The 14475-nt window shown below is 34.3% G+C and overlaps 1 protein-coding gene across 1 annotated transcript in view; it reads right to left on the reverse strand.

Annotated features, from left to right (window-relative positions):
* Positions 1 to 14475, reverse strand: part of PTPRQ (protein tyrosine phosphatase receptor type Q) — a 179051-nt gene that overhangs the window by 104867 nt on the left and 59709 nt on the right. Inside the window, exons 18-24 of the mRNA XM_032493701.1 lie at positions 13516 to 13676; positions 12225 to 12370; positions 8143 to 8311; positions 6357 to 6647; positions 5818 to 6093; positions 5295 to 5446; positions 3052 to 3193 (exon numbers count right to left, since the gene is read on the reverse strand). Of these exons, the coding sequence (XP_032349592.1) occupies positions 3052 to 3193; positions 5295 to 5446; positions 5818 to 6093; positions 6357 to 6647; positions 8143 to 8311; positions 12225 to 12370; positions 13516 to 13676 (1337 nt within the window). The remainder of the gene's footprint in view (positions 1 to 3051; positions 3194 to 5294; positions 5447 to 5817; positions 6094 to 6356; positions 6648 to 8142; positions 8312 to 12224; positions 12371 to 13515; positions 13677 to 14475) is intronic.

The following is a 14475-nucleotide window of genomic DNA, read 5'->3' on the forward strand; positions in this document are numbered from 1 at the left end:
AACATATCAAGCTTTCACTGTGTGCTCAAAACGTTCTTGACATGGGCTGAATCCAATGGCAGTGGGCCCATTTTCTATGCTGCCATGTTAATCTTTACGCTACTGAACCCGTCACTGAATATTCTCCTAGACCCAAGCAGCAATCACCTCCTCAAACCCTCAGATACAACTGTGTAGCCTCAAACTCAGGCAATGGTTGAAGCCTGCCCTCTTTCTCTCTTAAATGAAAGGAGCAGTTCTAGCAATACTTTATTATGGAACTTTCTAACGCAAAACATAGATGTAGGTGCCTAGCTGATGTGGCACATCCGGGCCTAACAGGACTAGGAAATATGGAACTGAATCAGGGGTTTTGGATAACTTCTTTGGAAGAAGCAGAAGACCTGATCCTTCAGTATCTTTTTCAAAAATCACTGGAAAGAAGATCTAAATCAGCCCCAGTTTTTAATTCAATCCCAGTCTTTCCTAGAACTTCGCTGAATTAACTTGATCTCGTTGGAGAACAATATCCCAGTCTGCCAAAGTGACTGCAGGTTGGAGATAGTGATTACTTCCCACAGCAATGTCTGGTTATCTAATGTCCCCTAATGTCAGCACAGCTTTCCTTGTTACAGTAAAAAGAGGATGCTAGAAGGAAAATTAGCATGTAGTCAATCAACTAACAGTGAAAAGAAACAACTTGTCATTATACAAAGCACAGTTATTCAAAGAATACTCAAGTACTCTTTGGCTTGCTAAAGTTCTCTCTCCTGGCCTAAATTTCTCACTTTACAAACCCTTCTTCCTTGATTCTGATGATAAAAGTATCAGAACTAAAGGAGAGTACTTAGGGGTGTGCAGCATTTAAAATGAAAGAAAAGGCAATTTCTCAGCTGATGCAGGTTTCTGGCAGCTAAATATGGTTGATTATCTGCTTCTTTATTTTTAAAAACATATATCAATATTTTTATAAAATAAATTAACAAGAGATAGTTGATAATTTGCTTAAGTTTCAACTAAACTTAAATTTACCTGGATTTTGTGAACATCTATTTCACTGACTCTGTAAACCTAAAAACACTTAATTAACCAGGTGAAAATTTTCTTTTATTCAATCGATCAGGGCATAGGATTTATCTCATGTAACGTATGTTTTATTGTACTTGAAAAGGGCTCAGGGTTTGGTTTAAATCAGGCTGCACACCTTTTATCAGTCTGACATCTCTCTCACCATGTCAGACTGGCCTCAGCTAGCAATACGTCATTAAATCCAAAAGAAAAACAACTTAATTTTGAAGAAGAAAATCCGGCTCTGAGGACAATCAGCATTGGTCTGTAATTTAAAACACAGTGAGGGCTAATGATTCATGTCGCTTTATACACCCTTCTTCTCACACATAACGAGAAAGGCAATTTTCCTAACTCAGGTAGGCACCGATACCGGTCCCAGGTACTGCACGCTGGCTCACAAACCGCTCTCTCCGCCTCCCTCCCTCCTCCCCTGTCTCCCTCCTTCCCTCCCTCCAAACAACAAAAATCAGATCATGTCAAAGGAAAAAGGTTTGTTATGTTATTGATCAAAACCCTTGGATTTTGGCACACGATTTTGTGAAATAGTTTTACTGGAAAAGTATTCATCATTTTACAGACCACTGTCTATAAGATTAGCCTTGATTTTTATTAATCTATGTGTAAATAAATTTATCTTCTTTATGGGGTTAGCATTTTCCCACAGCATCGCTCATTTACGACATGCAGTTCCTACAGTCGTGTCCGCTTCTCACTGGAGGTCAGAAGCTGATGTTCTAGTTCAGGGTCTTCACTAATTTTCTCAGCCCTTGTCGTCTAATCTGCCTGAATCACGGCTTCTTCATCTGTCATAGGGGAACAGGGGCAACTAACATTTTTTGAGTCCTTGTACGTCCGACACAGTAATAAGTGCTTTCTATGGATCTTTTAAAATATTTTTCACAACCCTTCAACCCTGCTGATGTGCGTTTCTCTTCAGTTAAAGGTTTAGAGGCTTAGAGAGTAGTCATGTGCCTTTGCCAAGGTTATACAACCAGTAAGTGACAGAGCTTGGATTCAAATCCAGACACTCGGACATCACTCAAAGCATGCACTTACATTCATTATAAATACTATTTATTTAGCCTGTCTTAAGCATGCCATGGAAAAAAAAGTATCAGATATATTAATTAATTAATGCAAAATGATAATTAATTCAGAAATTAATTTATCAGTGAGTGGGCTCCAATTTCTATTTAGAAATTCACTAAAACAAGGGGAAGTACAGCCAGAGGTTCAGGGAAGAAATGACTAGAACAGGATGTTGAGCTTATTCAATAATCATTGCCAAAAAAAGAGAGAAGAAGAGGTGCCTTTAAACATATGGTCAGTTGAGAGGAGGAAAGTATATTTCTAAGCCACCATTAAGTCAGTTATAAATGAAATCTATTCGGTACACAGTTGAGTGATGGCACATACGTCACACAGGTGAGCTGTTTAATTAGACCAATGAGTGGTATTTCATAGTCTTCACAGTCAACTCCCCATGTTACAAATGGACTATGGCAAAGTAAAAATTTACTTAATAACTAGTGGTCTTTAAATGTCACAGCACAGCTTCTTTAAAAAATCATAAGTATTTTTGCATGAAGATACAAATCAAACTGTTAAAAGTGACTACTGGTTCATGTCTCTTTTTTTTTTCCCACCTGCCTCAGATAGTACTAAAATACTAAAATGGATTTTTTAAAATATTTTTCACAACAACCTTTTAAGTAGCTACACAGATATCTAGAAGGTTATTTTTCACAGATTTCTAGAAGCCTGCTTTATTCCTAAACTAGTCTTTTATTTCAACTTCCTCAGTTCAAAATGAAAAACCATGTGTAAATATACATCTATCTGATTGCAGACAAGACCCAGCCTAGCCTTAAAGCACTAAAATTCAACTTATTTTTGAATGAACAATTAAATATTGATACTTAATCACATAAACTGAGAAACAAAAGACAAAACTGTTAAATACAAGATGAAACATTTTAGGATCAACAAACCATGTCTAACCTGATTCTTGCGTTGTGAATTTCACTACATTACTGAATTGATTGCCATTTCCGACTTTGGTAAAGGCGGAGATGCTGATAGAGTAGGTGCTGACTGGTTCCAGTCCAACAAGTTTGGCTTCGGTTTGAAAACCTGAAATATTCTGAAAGCACAAAAAAATTCTTAGTCACCATGAATCATCAAAAAACTTTTTTTATAACTGGAAGAAATATTTTAATGCATCAAAATTATATCTTCTGTGTTTAGCCTGTAATTTAATAAGCATGGGTTTTTTAATTAAAATTTTAAAATATTAAATATTTTTTTTTGTGTGAGCCACAGGGTGTTCTCAGCTGACGATGCAAGGATGAACAGGGCACCCTGTCAGCCCTGAAGAGTCTAATAATTGCCATTTGTTTTTAAAGTTGAAGTATTTTGTTTTCATTTTGTCTGCCTGACTTTTTCTTGGAATTACATACTGATTATTTCCTTCAAATTTGCTAAAATTAAAGTCCTCAACTGAAATCCAACTTAGGAGCAGTCAGCAGTACTTCATTTTGCTCCTTATGACATAACCTTACTCACTGCTTTTGATTTTTACTATTCACTTTGTAAGCTACATGTGCTATAAAAATGATTTACCATCAGTAATAAATTGCAATGCATATAATGTTGGGGACAAGGTTACTGAGAATTTTTGCACTTTCCTTGATGTACCTAAAGAGCATTCCAGTACTTCTTTTGCCTTTTGGGGAAAAAAAAAAAAAAACACTTTCTCAAATAAATGCCAGTTAATCGTATTTTGGCAATTAAATGCTGGAAATCATAGAGGTATATTTGAGACCCTTTGTTACATCAGTTCTTTGGGTATTTTTCATTGATTCTGGAACCTAAAAATGGAGGTAGGAAAGGGAATGTAGCACAGAAACCAATTAGCATTGAAAGGAAAAGAATAATAATGTATCTTAAAAGACCAGTTAGTGTGGGATTATATGCTATTTGGGAAGGTTACCACAAGGCCAGTATAAACACTTTTCTGAAAAGTTTAAAAACAGTCACTTGGTACTATTTTTTTAAACACCAAATACAGTAGTCCTCCCTTATTCATGGTTTCATTTTCCATAGTCTCAGTTACCAGAGTCAACCACAGCCAGAAGATATTAAAAGGAAAATTTCAGAAATAAACAATTCATCAGTTTTAAATTGTGTGCCAGTCTGAGTAGCGAGGATAAAGCCTTGAGCTGTCCCGCTCCATCTTGCCCGGGATACGAATCATCCCTTTGTCCAGTGTTTTCCATCTGTTAGTCAGCCAGCCTTCTGGGTTATCAGATCTACTGTGAGGTATCCCAGTGCTTGACTCACGTCACCCTGACTTAACTTAATAAAGGCCCCAAAGTACAAGAGTAATGATGCTGGCAATTCAGAGATGCCAAAGAAAAGCCATAAAGTGCTTCCCTTGGGTGAAAAGATGAAAGTTCTCAACTTAATTAAAAAAAAAAAAAGAAAAAGAATATATGCTTAGATTGCTGAGATCTACAGTAAGAATGAAGCTTAGTCTACCAGTGAAATTGGGAAGAAGGAAAAAAACTGTAATAGTTTTACTGTAGTACCTCAAACTGCAAAGGTTACGGTCACAGTGTGTGATAAGCGCTTAGTTAAGATGGAAAAGGCATTAAATTTGTAAAGTGTTTTGAGAGAGAGATCACATTTGCATAACTGTTATTACAGTTTGTTATAATTTTTCTATTTTATTATTATTGTTGTTAATCTCTTACTGTGCCTAATTTATAAATTAAACTCTATCATAGGTACTTAGGTATAAGAAGAAACCTAGTACATATGGACAGGTCCAGCACCATCCACAGTGTCAGGCATCCACTAGGGGTCTTGGAATGTATCCCCTGTGGATAAGGGGGATGACTGTAGAAATGTACTACACTTATGATAACAACAGGTTTTAGATAGTCTGAAAAAATTTACTGTATACTTTCCAGCATTAACAAAATGGTGCAATTATTTCTTAACTTGTAGATATCTAGAAGTTACACGTTCTAAATAAACCACTTTATGAAGTAGCCCTTTTCTATATCTGACAAATGTTTGCTGTGTTTTCCAAAAGCAACCTTACACTGTAGGAAACAAAAAAGATATTTTAGAAAGTTGGTCCTTGTATAATTTAAAGGAGTTTTTCCCCCTGCATGTCAAAAGACTTTAACTCAATTCCTAAATCTGTGAAATAAACATTTGCTGGTATAATGACCTACCTTATAAAATACAGTATCTGTTTCATGTTCATGAATTTTAAAACTATATACTTTAATGATACCGCCTGGAACTGGACTGGGGCTCCATTTCAGCCATACAAGGTCTGAAGTGTAGTTGATTAAAGTCAAATTTTGAGGAGGTGCTAAAGGCACTGCAGGAAAACACATTATAAAACTTACATTCATACCATTTTTAGCAGAAAACTGTCATGATATAGCTTCTTGAAGACACTAGTTAAGAAAGATTTATAAAATGATCATATTTTAATTTCAGAAATAAGTATAAGTAATCATGCTGTTGCACTTGGAACTCAGTAGTTCCAAGGGAGCTTTAAACAGAACACTTTGTTCTGAAGCTCACACTGAAAAAAAAAAAAAAATGTTCAGCAAAGCAGATGAATAGCTGTCAGCCTGTTACAAATAGACAATCAAATCTCCTTTCCTTTTTCATGCTGTTCCTTAAAAAGAGACAGTAAATGCTGCAATAATTAAATCATTTGAAGAAATACCGATTCCGGCTTACCTGACTCATCTGTGTAAAAGAAAAGAACACTGGAAGGACCGAGTCCTTTTACAGTTCTTGCAGCAGCAAAAAAACTATATAATGTAAATGGTGAGAGCTCGTCCAGGATTACATAGTTATCAGAAGTAACAAAAGAATAATTCTCACTTGGTCCTTGTAAAGTTAAATCATAACTTATTATTGCACCATTTGGTTTTACCGGGGGATCCCATGATAAGAGAACTGAGGTAGAGGAAAGATTTTTAAAAGTGTTGATTATTGGTGAAGTTTCTGGGACTATAAAAGAAAAAAAAGAATACTCGATGAAACAAAAGTGAATTAGCATTAAAATGAAGAGGCTTTAATAAGAACAGGACTTAATTTTATCAACAGGTAACTAATTTTAAGAAACAGAACTCACTGTGTTTATTGAAAGGCTAATTACTTAAGAACGAACAGAATCTATATAATGCTAAAGAATAATGTTTTCTATCAGAAAGCAATATAAACAAGAAAACATCAACAATCTGCTTAACAGGGAATAAAAGGGTCCAGCCTACCATCTTCTTCAGTTTTGATGTGTAGTTTGGCAGTATAGGTATCAGAGAATCCCTTTTCTGTTGATGGAGTGATTTTTAATATATAATCAGTGTATTTTTCCAGATTATCAAAATACATGCTTCTCTCATACGTAACTAGAGGTGGTTTCACATGGCGAGGAGTCTCCTGTGAGCTCAGAGATACATAGTAGAAGACTAGACCATTTGGTAGAGATGGAGGGTCCCAGCTCACATTTATTGCAGTTGATGAGATGGACTCAAAAGTCAGGTTTCCAACAAATCCTTCCGGAACTATGACAGGTAATGTGCAAAATATAAAAGTCATCAGTCACCCTAAACAAAATTTAAGTAAATTCACAAACCGGGGGAAAATTATTGAAATGGTATCTATGACATCACCAGCTCTTAACGTTAATTAAATGCACGTATGGTAACTTCGCCTACTACAAAATGTCTTCTGAATAATCAGATCAAAAAATCATTCAATATAAACCCTGTCATCTTTAATATGTGTGAGAACTGTTTTATATAGTATTATCTTGGCTTTTCTTTCCTACAAGATGGAGATTATGAGCATGTGTATGAGATTACGAGTATGTGATGGAGATTATGTGTATTAGATTATGAATACACACAAATATCTGAGTAATTTGCACAAATACATGTATTTTGCTAGTGTATATTACCTCAACAATATTTTTAGATTCTTTCTTCTAAATATTATTCTTATTGTACATATAAAGTCACCTAGGACCTTGCACCTGGAACGGTGCAGAGTAAATGTTTATTATCCATGGTGCCATAATAACTGATAAAGCGTTATAGGTTGGCTGAACTTTTGGGAGAGATCTGCGTTAACGAATGCCTGAAATGAATTTGACCACATATTGTACTAAGCATTTTTGCTGCAGACTCCCCAAACACCTATTTCTAAACATTTTATCATATCTACTCTGCTGATCAATGAGTAAACAATATAAAAGACTGTTCCAACAACAGGGAAAGCATTCACTCCTCATACTTAGTGTCTGTCAATTTATAACCTTCAAATACGAAACATGGACTTTTACTCTCAGCAGAAATTTAGGTCAGTATCATTTCTCAATAAGAGACTGCGTTTTCTTTTAAAAATAAATGGAAAACAGAGACAACCACAAGGAGAAATAGGCAATGATCCATGTATCACTGTATTCACGAAACTGAAACCTAAAAACCAGCAAGAACTTCAGTTATTTTTGTCTTCTGAATACGCAGCACAAACAGGATTCTGCAGAAGCCGCATACAAGAAACTTCTGGGGTTGGGTTAGAAAAAAAAAAAAAGATATTTTGGGCACATTAGTCACAAACTAATGTGTAAGTAAGAACAAAGATGCTCCATAAAGTCCTATTTGGGTTCAAAGACTGAAAAGGAAACTAGTTGCTAGAGAGAAAAAAAAATACCGTTCCTAGAGCAAATGGATATTAAGTATTGGAAAATCTATCCACGTACGCAGCAGTATTTTGCATGCCCATAACCAGTGGCTGTGACCTCTTTCGAAGCAATAAAAGTGACAGAATTTTTATGAATGGATGATACCTGTTTTTATGAATAGAAAAGACTGTTACTGTTTGGTAGATTTATAGCTATATTAAACGCATTTTCAAACTTCTATGACTACTTAAATGTGCCTAAATAAAATGTAGACTTTACCACCATTATATACAAATAGAAAAAAGATTCTGAAATAATTATAAAGCTTTAAACTAATCCTATTCAAGATTAAGAAATGCTTTTCATTTACATACTGTCTTGATCTGTGTATACTTGAACTATGTCACTGCTTTTGTTCCCATTTCCAACTGAAGTACTTGCTGTTACCCAAAATGTATAGTAGCTGAATATTGCCAGTTTATCTATTACTGCAGATACGGTCATATTGTCAAAGTCATTGGTTACTTCATGGAGTGTAAAATTCTGAAAAATAAACACATTATTTTAATTGTTCAGAATATAGTTTTAGGACATATGAGCATTTCAAAATAATTATTATTCGTGAACTGGTTGCCTCATTATTTAATATGTTCATTTTTACGAAAAATCAACATAGAACATTTTTATTGCAATAATTAAACTGGAAATATGTACGTGCTAAAAGAGGAATAGATGGTAGCGGTCCAGAGTCACAAAGAGTAAAAACCCCCAGCTTAGCTAGCAGTGGGGAAGGTCCTTTGGTCAACTGAAAATGCTCCAGCCGTGCTGCTCAGTGTCAGTGTTCCTTACGAAACAGTCACCTATTTTTCAAAACAATGACTATGTATTTTTAAAGCCAGTTTGGGAGTAGTATAAAAATGTTAATTTTTTTCTTCCAGATGGTGATAAAGGAATTATGGAAGTGTTCATCTCTTTCTATGAACTCAAATAGTTATTATCCCTCCTTATTGGATCTTCTGTTCTTCACAATCATGGGGAGAAATGGGAAGGCAGTTAGATGCACTCTCATATATGCCAAGTAAGAGGAATTTTTAAGTCCTCTTGTCTGACTCAGTTATATTTGTCCCAAGGCAGTTTTTGATAATTAAGGAACATATGCAATCATTTCCTCCTTGACCAAATTTTAAACACAAAACACATAGTCAAAATCAATTCTAAAATAAAGGAACACAGATTTTTTACAATTCATGTAGGTAATTAGTAAGAATAATTTTATAATAATATCCATCTATACCGAGAGATCTGCATCATTTCAATCTACACAAAGCCCTTAGCGTTCAAAGACTTGCATTCTATTCTGCCAGGGTGGCCATGGATAAATCATCTAACCACAAAGCTTCTCCTCCTTCAACTGTAAAATGGGAAGAATCATTTCCACTTCACAGAGAGCTTTTGAGAATTAGATGATATGAAGCATATAAAGCAATACTATTTCTTGCACACAAGAATAAACAAATACGTGGCAATAAATTCATGTTTAATTAATAACATAGGTAATCAATTTGACTATAATTTACAGTTACCGTGGTTCTGCAATGTATCAACAAACTAAATTCAGCAAACTTCTCTGGTTCTCTGCCAGTATTTGGGGGTGAGGGTCTGGGGAAGAGTGATTGGAATAAAAGATCTACTTAAATTTTGTGGTGACTTATTTAGGAATAGGCAAGTTAAAACATTATAATATTTTAACTCAAAATGTGATCCATGAGCTTTGTATCTTCCAAAAAATCAACTTTACACATGGCTTAACTTGCTTATATAAATTATCTCTTAAAATATTAATGTAGCTTTATTATTTTTCTTTGTTACAGGATTTATTCTGATTACTTATGACCTTGGTGACAACTAAGTAACAAATATTTTGAATTACCCAGAAGTTATTCAGCTGAATGTGAGCAGATATGCACAGACATGTAACAAATTTAGAATTAGACCAATCATCCACATGATTATTCCATTCATCTATTTCTGGAAAAAAATGTCTTGTGGCTTAAACTATTTAATTAAGGCTTACTCTGTGTGTGTGTATTTTATATATACACATATATATAAAATCAGAAGGTATTTAGTAAAAACTTCTCAAATTTGATTAATCAACCAGTATTCATTTAACACTTTTTAACATGATAAGACACTGTCAGGCACTCTGAGGAGACGTAAGTGGGTAAATGTTAAAATGTAGAAGAGTTAGTACACTATAAAAAACACAATGCACAACTGGAAGAAGGAAAAGATGGACTGCCAGGTAGACACTAAATCCCACAAAGTAAGAAGAAGGAAAGATCACTACAAACTCAAAGTGCTGCAAAATTATAACTAAACACTGAAAATAATATTAGTCTGTTATGATAATTTTATGTTCTACAAGGAAAACATTTATTGAGCATTATGATACAGTCCCAGGGGACTTCAGGTGATGGAAAGGTAAGTGTCACACACAACGACCCTTTTCTTCATGCCATTTGCTATCGGATGAGGAAGCTAAGAGAAGCAGCAGGTACCAGGGACAGAGAGCAGATTATGATGTGCCATGCATGAGATACTCCACAAAGTTCTGTGCGAGGGAGAAGGAAGGGGAGGAAGTAAAAACCTATATTCTGGCCCAAAATGTTCATTTTGAGGATTTCTTCTGTTCTAGCAATCTAAAGTGGAAAATGAGGTAGTGAAGATTTTTATGCTATATTTAACATTAACTTGAGAAATAAAGCACGGATGAACTTCAAGGAACATGAGAAATGTTTGAACATCATTAGCCTGTGCCCTCTTGCAGCTGTCACACTTAAAAGCATTCTTAATGTAATTTAATAAAAGATTACATTTTCTAGGACAAATTTCAAATGGGATCATATTATATACGCAAGTTTGAATGAGGAGGTTCATAAAATCATGTGGAAATTATAGTTAGGTATTTACACTTGATTATTTAGACGTTGACAAAGAAAACCAAAAGAGAATCAGATATAAGCCATAAAGTAACCAGTACAGACACAAAACCTTTGCTAGGATCCAGAACTACTGAATTTTGAATATTGAATATTGGTTAAATCATGAAAAAAGAAAAATCCACAATTCAAATGGCCTCTATGACATAATGATACATTGTTAAATATATGAACACATTGTGGTTAAAAAGTATGTATAAATTGCACACTAATCCCCATTTCTCTTCCCCAAATAGAGCAGAACAAAAAGAAACAGCAAAAATTGCTTAATGCACAGAGTTTAAAAAAAAGTAATAAAAGAGATTCTCCTTTTATATGCAGTCCCAATCTTAGAGGACCTTAAGCAGAACGTAAAAGTCCAATCAACCTCTGGGCTTCCTTTTACTCACTGCTGGGGGAGACAGCTTGCAAAGTGCTGCTCTGACCCTATTCATTAACCTAAACTGCACAAAGGAAGTCATACTTTAGTCCCAGAGGTTGTTGCTCATAGGAACTAACTCTAGCGGCTAAACTTGGGTTGTCAATCACAAATGGAATTAGGCAACTTAGAATTAGTAAGACTTATTTCTATTCTCCTTCTGCTTTAAAGGATACAAAGAGTTAATAATAGTCAGAGTCAATCAACATGCAGTCAATAGTTCCTATCTGCAAGGTACATGTTCTATAAATGGCAGTATTTCTTCTAAATTAGTGTTTCCCAGATTATATTCCAGCTCTCTCCATGTCTGATTTAATCACAACCACTCTAATTTTATTCTTTTCATATATTAGAGTTCTGTGAAATATTTAATTCAGATAAAAAAGGAATTCTGCTGAAAAAATTAAAAATATTTCTCTAAATGAAATGTTAGCTATTTTAATAATTATTATTGTTCCTATCCCAGAAAGTGTCCATCTGCAAACTGTGACCTTATAACTTCAAGTTAAATAAGCACAACTGCACTTCCTAGTAGTTTCATTACATCTGATACTAAGCAATCATAATAATGATATAATCCCTCCTGCTAACAACTGAAAACATTTTTAGATTTGAAGAAAAACACATAAGCACATCCAAACATGAAAACTCTTTATATTACATACAAACAAAAGGAAATTTTTTTAGCTGATAAATAAATGAAATCATCACCTCTCTAGAGAACACTTCTTGGAGAAGTGGAATTGAGGTTCATATTTATATAAAGAAGTTTTAAACAGTGGCAGCTTCATTGTTGGTAACACATTTGAAGCTAGCACAGAAATGTGTGTGTTTGTGTGTGTCTATGCACAGACAGATTAAAATGCATTTGACACCTCTCTAACATATTTTTCCTATGTTGATGGGAGTTTGATAAGATGTTTATGCATTATTCTCAATGTAAGATAAGAGACTTTTTCTACTGTGCCAAGTCTTTGTCATCATCAACAGAGCTGAAGGATGTAAACAAAGAACAAGGAGAAAACTCAGGTCTTACCTGCATGAAAGTGCCTGAAGTATTTCTGTAATAAACAGAATAATGTTGTATAATTCCATTCGGTTTTGAAGGAGGTGTCCAAGAAAGAACTATTGATGAAGAACTGAGGTTTGCATAATGAACATCTTTGGGAGGATCACTGGGTGCTACAAAACAAACAATTGAACAAAAACTGAACTTGTGTCTCCAAATAATGTCTGAAGTGTTCTAAGTGTTACCTGCCTTTGATAAATGATGATAATTGTTTAAATAAAACAAATTAGGAATAATATATCTTGACAACATAACGCCATTTGCAGCAGCAGCGGATGTTCCTGGAGAATGTCATTCTAAGTGAAGTAAGCCAGAAAGAGAAAGAAAAATACCATATGAGATCACTCATATGCGGAATCTAAAAAAAACAAAAAAACAAAAAAATACAAAACAGAAACAGATTCATAGACATAGAATACAAACTTGTATTTGTATACAAGGGGGTGGGGGATGGGAAGGGACATACTGAGATTTCAAAATGTAGAACAGATAAACAAGATTATATTGTATAGCACAGGGAAATATATACAAGATCTTAAGGTAGCTCACGGCGAAAAAAAATGTGACAAATACATATATATTCATGTATAACTGAAAAATTGTGCTCTACACTGGAATTTGACACAACGTTGTAAAATGACTATAACTCAATAAAAATGTTAAAAAAAAAAGGAATAATATCTAATTAAAAGTCAGAAATGAAATCCAAAAGGCTCATGGGGCCATCCCCGTAACACTCTACCATAGCAGTATCCATGCAGGGCACATGGATTTCTGACTCATAGAACACTACCCTAGTTCTAAAAAATCCTTGCTGCCCTGGATATGAAAACAATGTTATAACATGATTCCAATATGGGATATATAATACGAAATTCTAATTTAACTTAGAATTTGAATGATAGAGGACCAAAGCAGAGAGCTGACTTCGTGTGTTTTATTTCATTCCATTTAACACACACACAAAATACTTACCAAATGTTGAGTTCTGTGCGGAGTGCATTTACAAATATAAACTCATCTAATCCTCACATGGACCCCGTGAAGTAGGTAACATATTGTTTCCATAATACAGATGGGCAATTGAGGCACAGAGAGATTAACTAACTTTCCCAACATCATACAGCTAGAAAGTGACCAAAAGGCAATTTTGCATGTAATGATAACAGATACTGGGTTTAATAAGACATCTTTATATTTAATTCATTTTTTCTAAGTAGGATATTCTTTCACTCGGTCTATATCCATAAGAACTCACCTCCCTCAGGTGTTCGAAAGTTAATGATATTGCTTCTTGTCTTCCCATCACCAAATCTGGTGCTAGCTGTTACATAAGCAGTGTATTCAACGTTATAGTCCAAATCTGAAACTTCTAATGATGTTTCAGTTACATTAAGAGTTTTTAATGATGATCTATCCCTAAGAGAAAAAAAGATGGTTATCTGTCCAGTTGCCCTTCATAATAAACATTGTGTATACATTTTGAGCACAAGTACATTAAAAATAAGCAATATTTATGCACAGATGCTTATTAATCCAGACTAACAGGATAAAGGTGCCACTTATCCTGAAATGCTGACAAGAGTCCATTTCAGTCAATTTCAGAATAATTCAATAAATAAAATTCTTTTGTTTCCAAGTATATTCAGTGATTCAACCAAGTGTTAATAGGATGTTCCTACCACAGTTTGCTTGGACTGATTTTAATGAGTCTCTAGGAATTCTGTGTATTCAAAGTAATTACAGCATCTCTTTTCATACCAGTGTTTTAGTTGCTCAAATATATGTTCTTCTGAAGTATTGGCAAAATCTCATTTATACCATGTATTTATCAAACTCATTTTATATATACTGTACAAAGTAACATTTATTTCAGACTAATTCAAATAAACAAATGGTAAATACCTGAATAGTAATATCTAAAATAATGAGTCTGTGGGTTATCTTTTATCTATTTAATTAGAAAACAAGATTTAAAATAAGATACGAATTACATATAGGAAAGAAAAAAGTAGAGCTCACATTGCTTACTCAAAATCTTAACTCTGTTCAAAATATCACTTCAGATAAGAAAATACTGACTCAAAATTCTCCAAGTAAGTACCAAAATCCCGGGGAAGGGGGGATGTCTAGGGCAAAGTGTTGCTAAACAACATAGCTCTACAATTAATTTCAGTCCAGTTATCTCAGTTTCCATAGAATTGGGTATAGATTAGAA

Source organism: Camelus ferus, chromosome 12 (genome assembly GCF_009834535.1).
Source record: "Camelus ferus isolate YT-003-E chromosome 12, BCGSAC_Cfer_1.0, whole genome shotgun sequence".
Classification (NCBI taxonomy): domain Eukaryota; kingdom Metazoa; phylum Chordata; class Mammalia; order Artiodactyla; family Camelidae; genus Camelus; species Camelus ferus.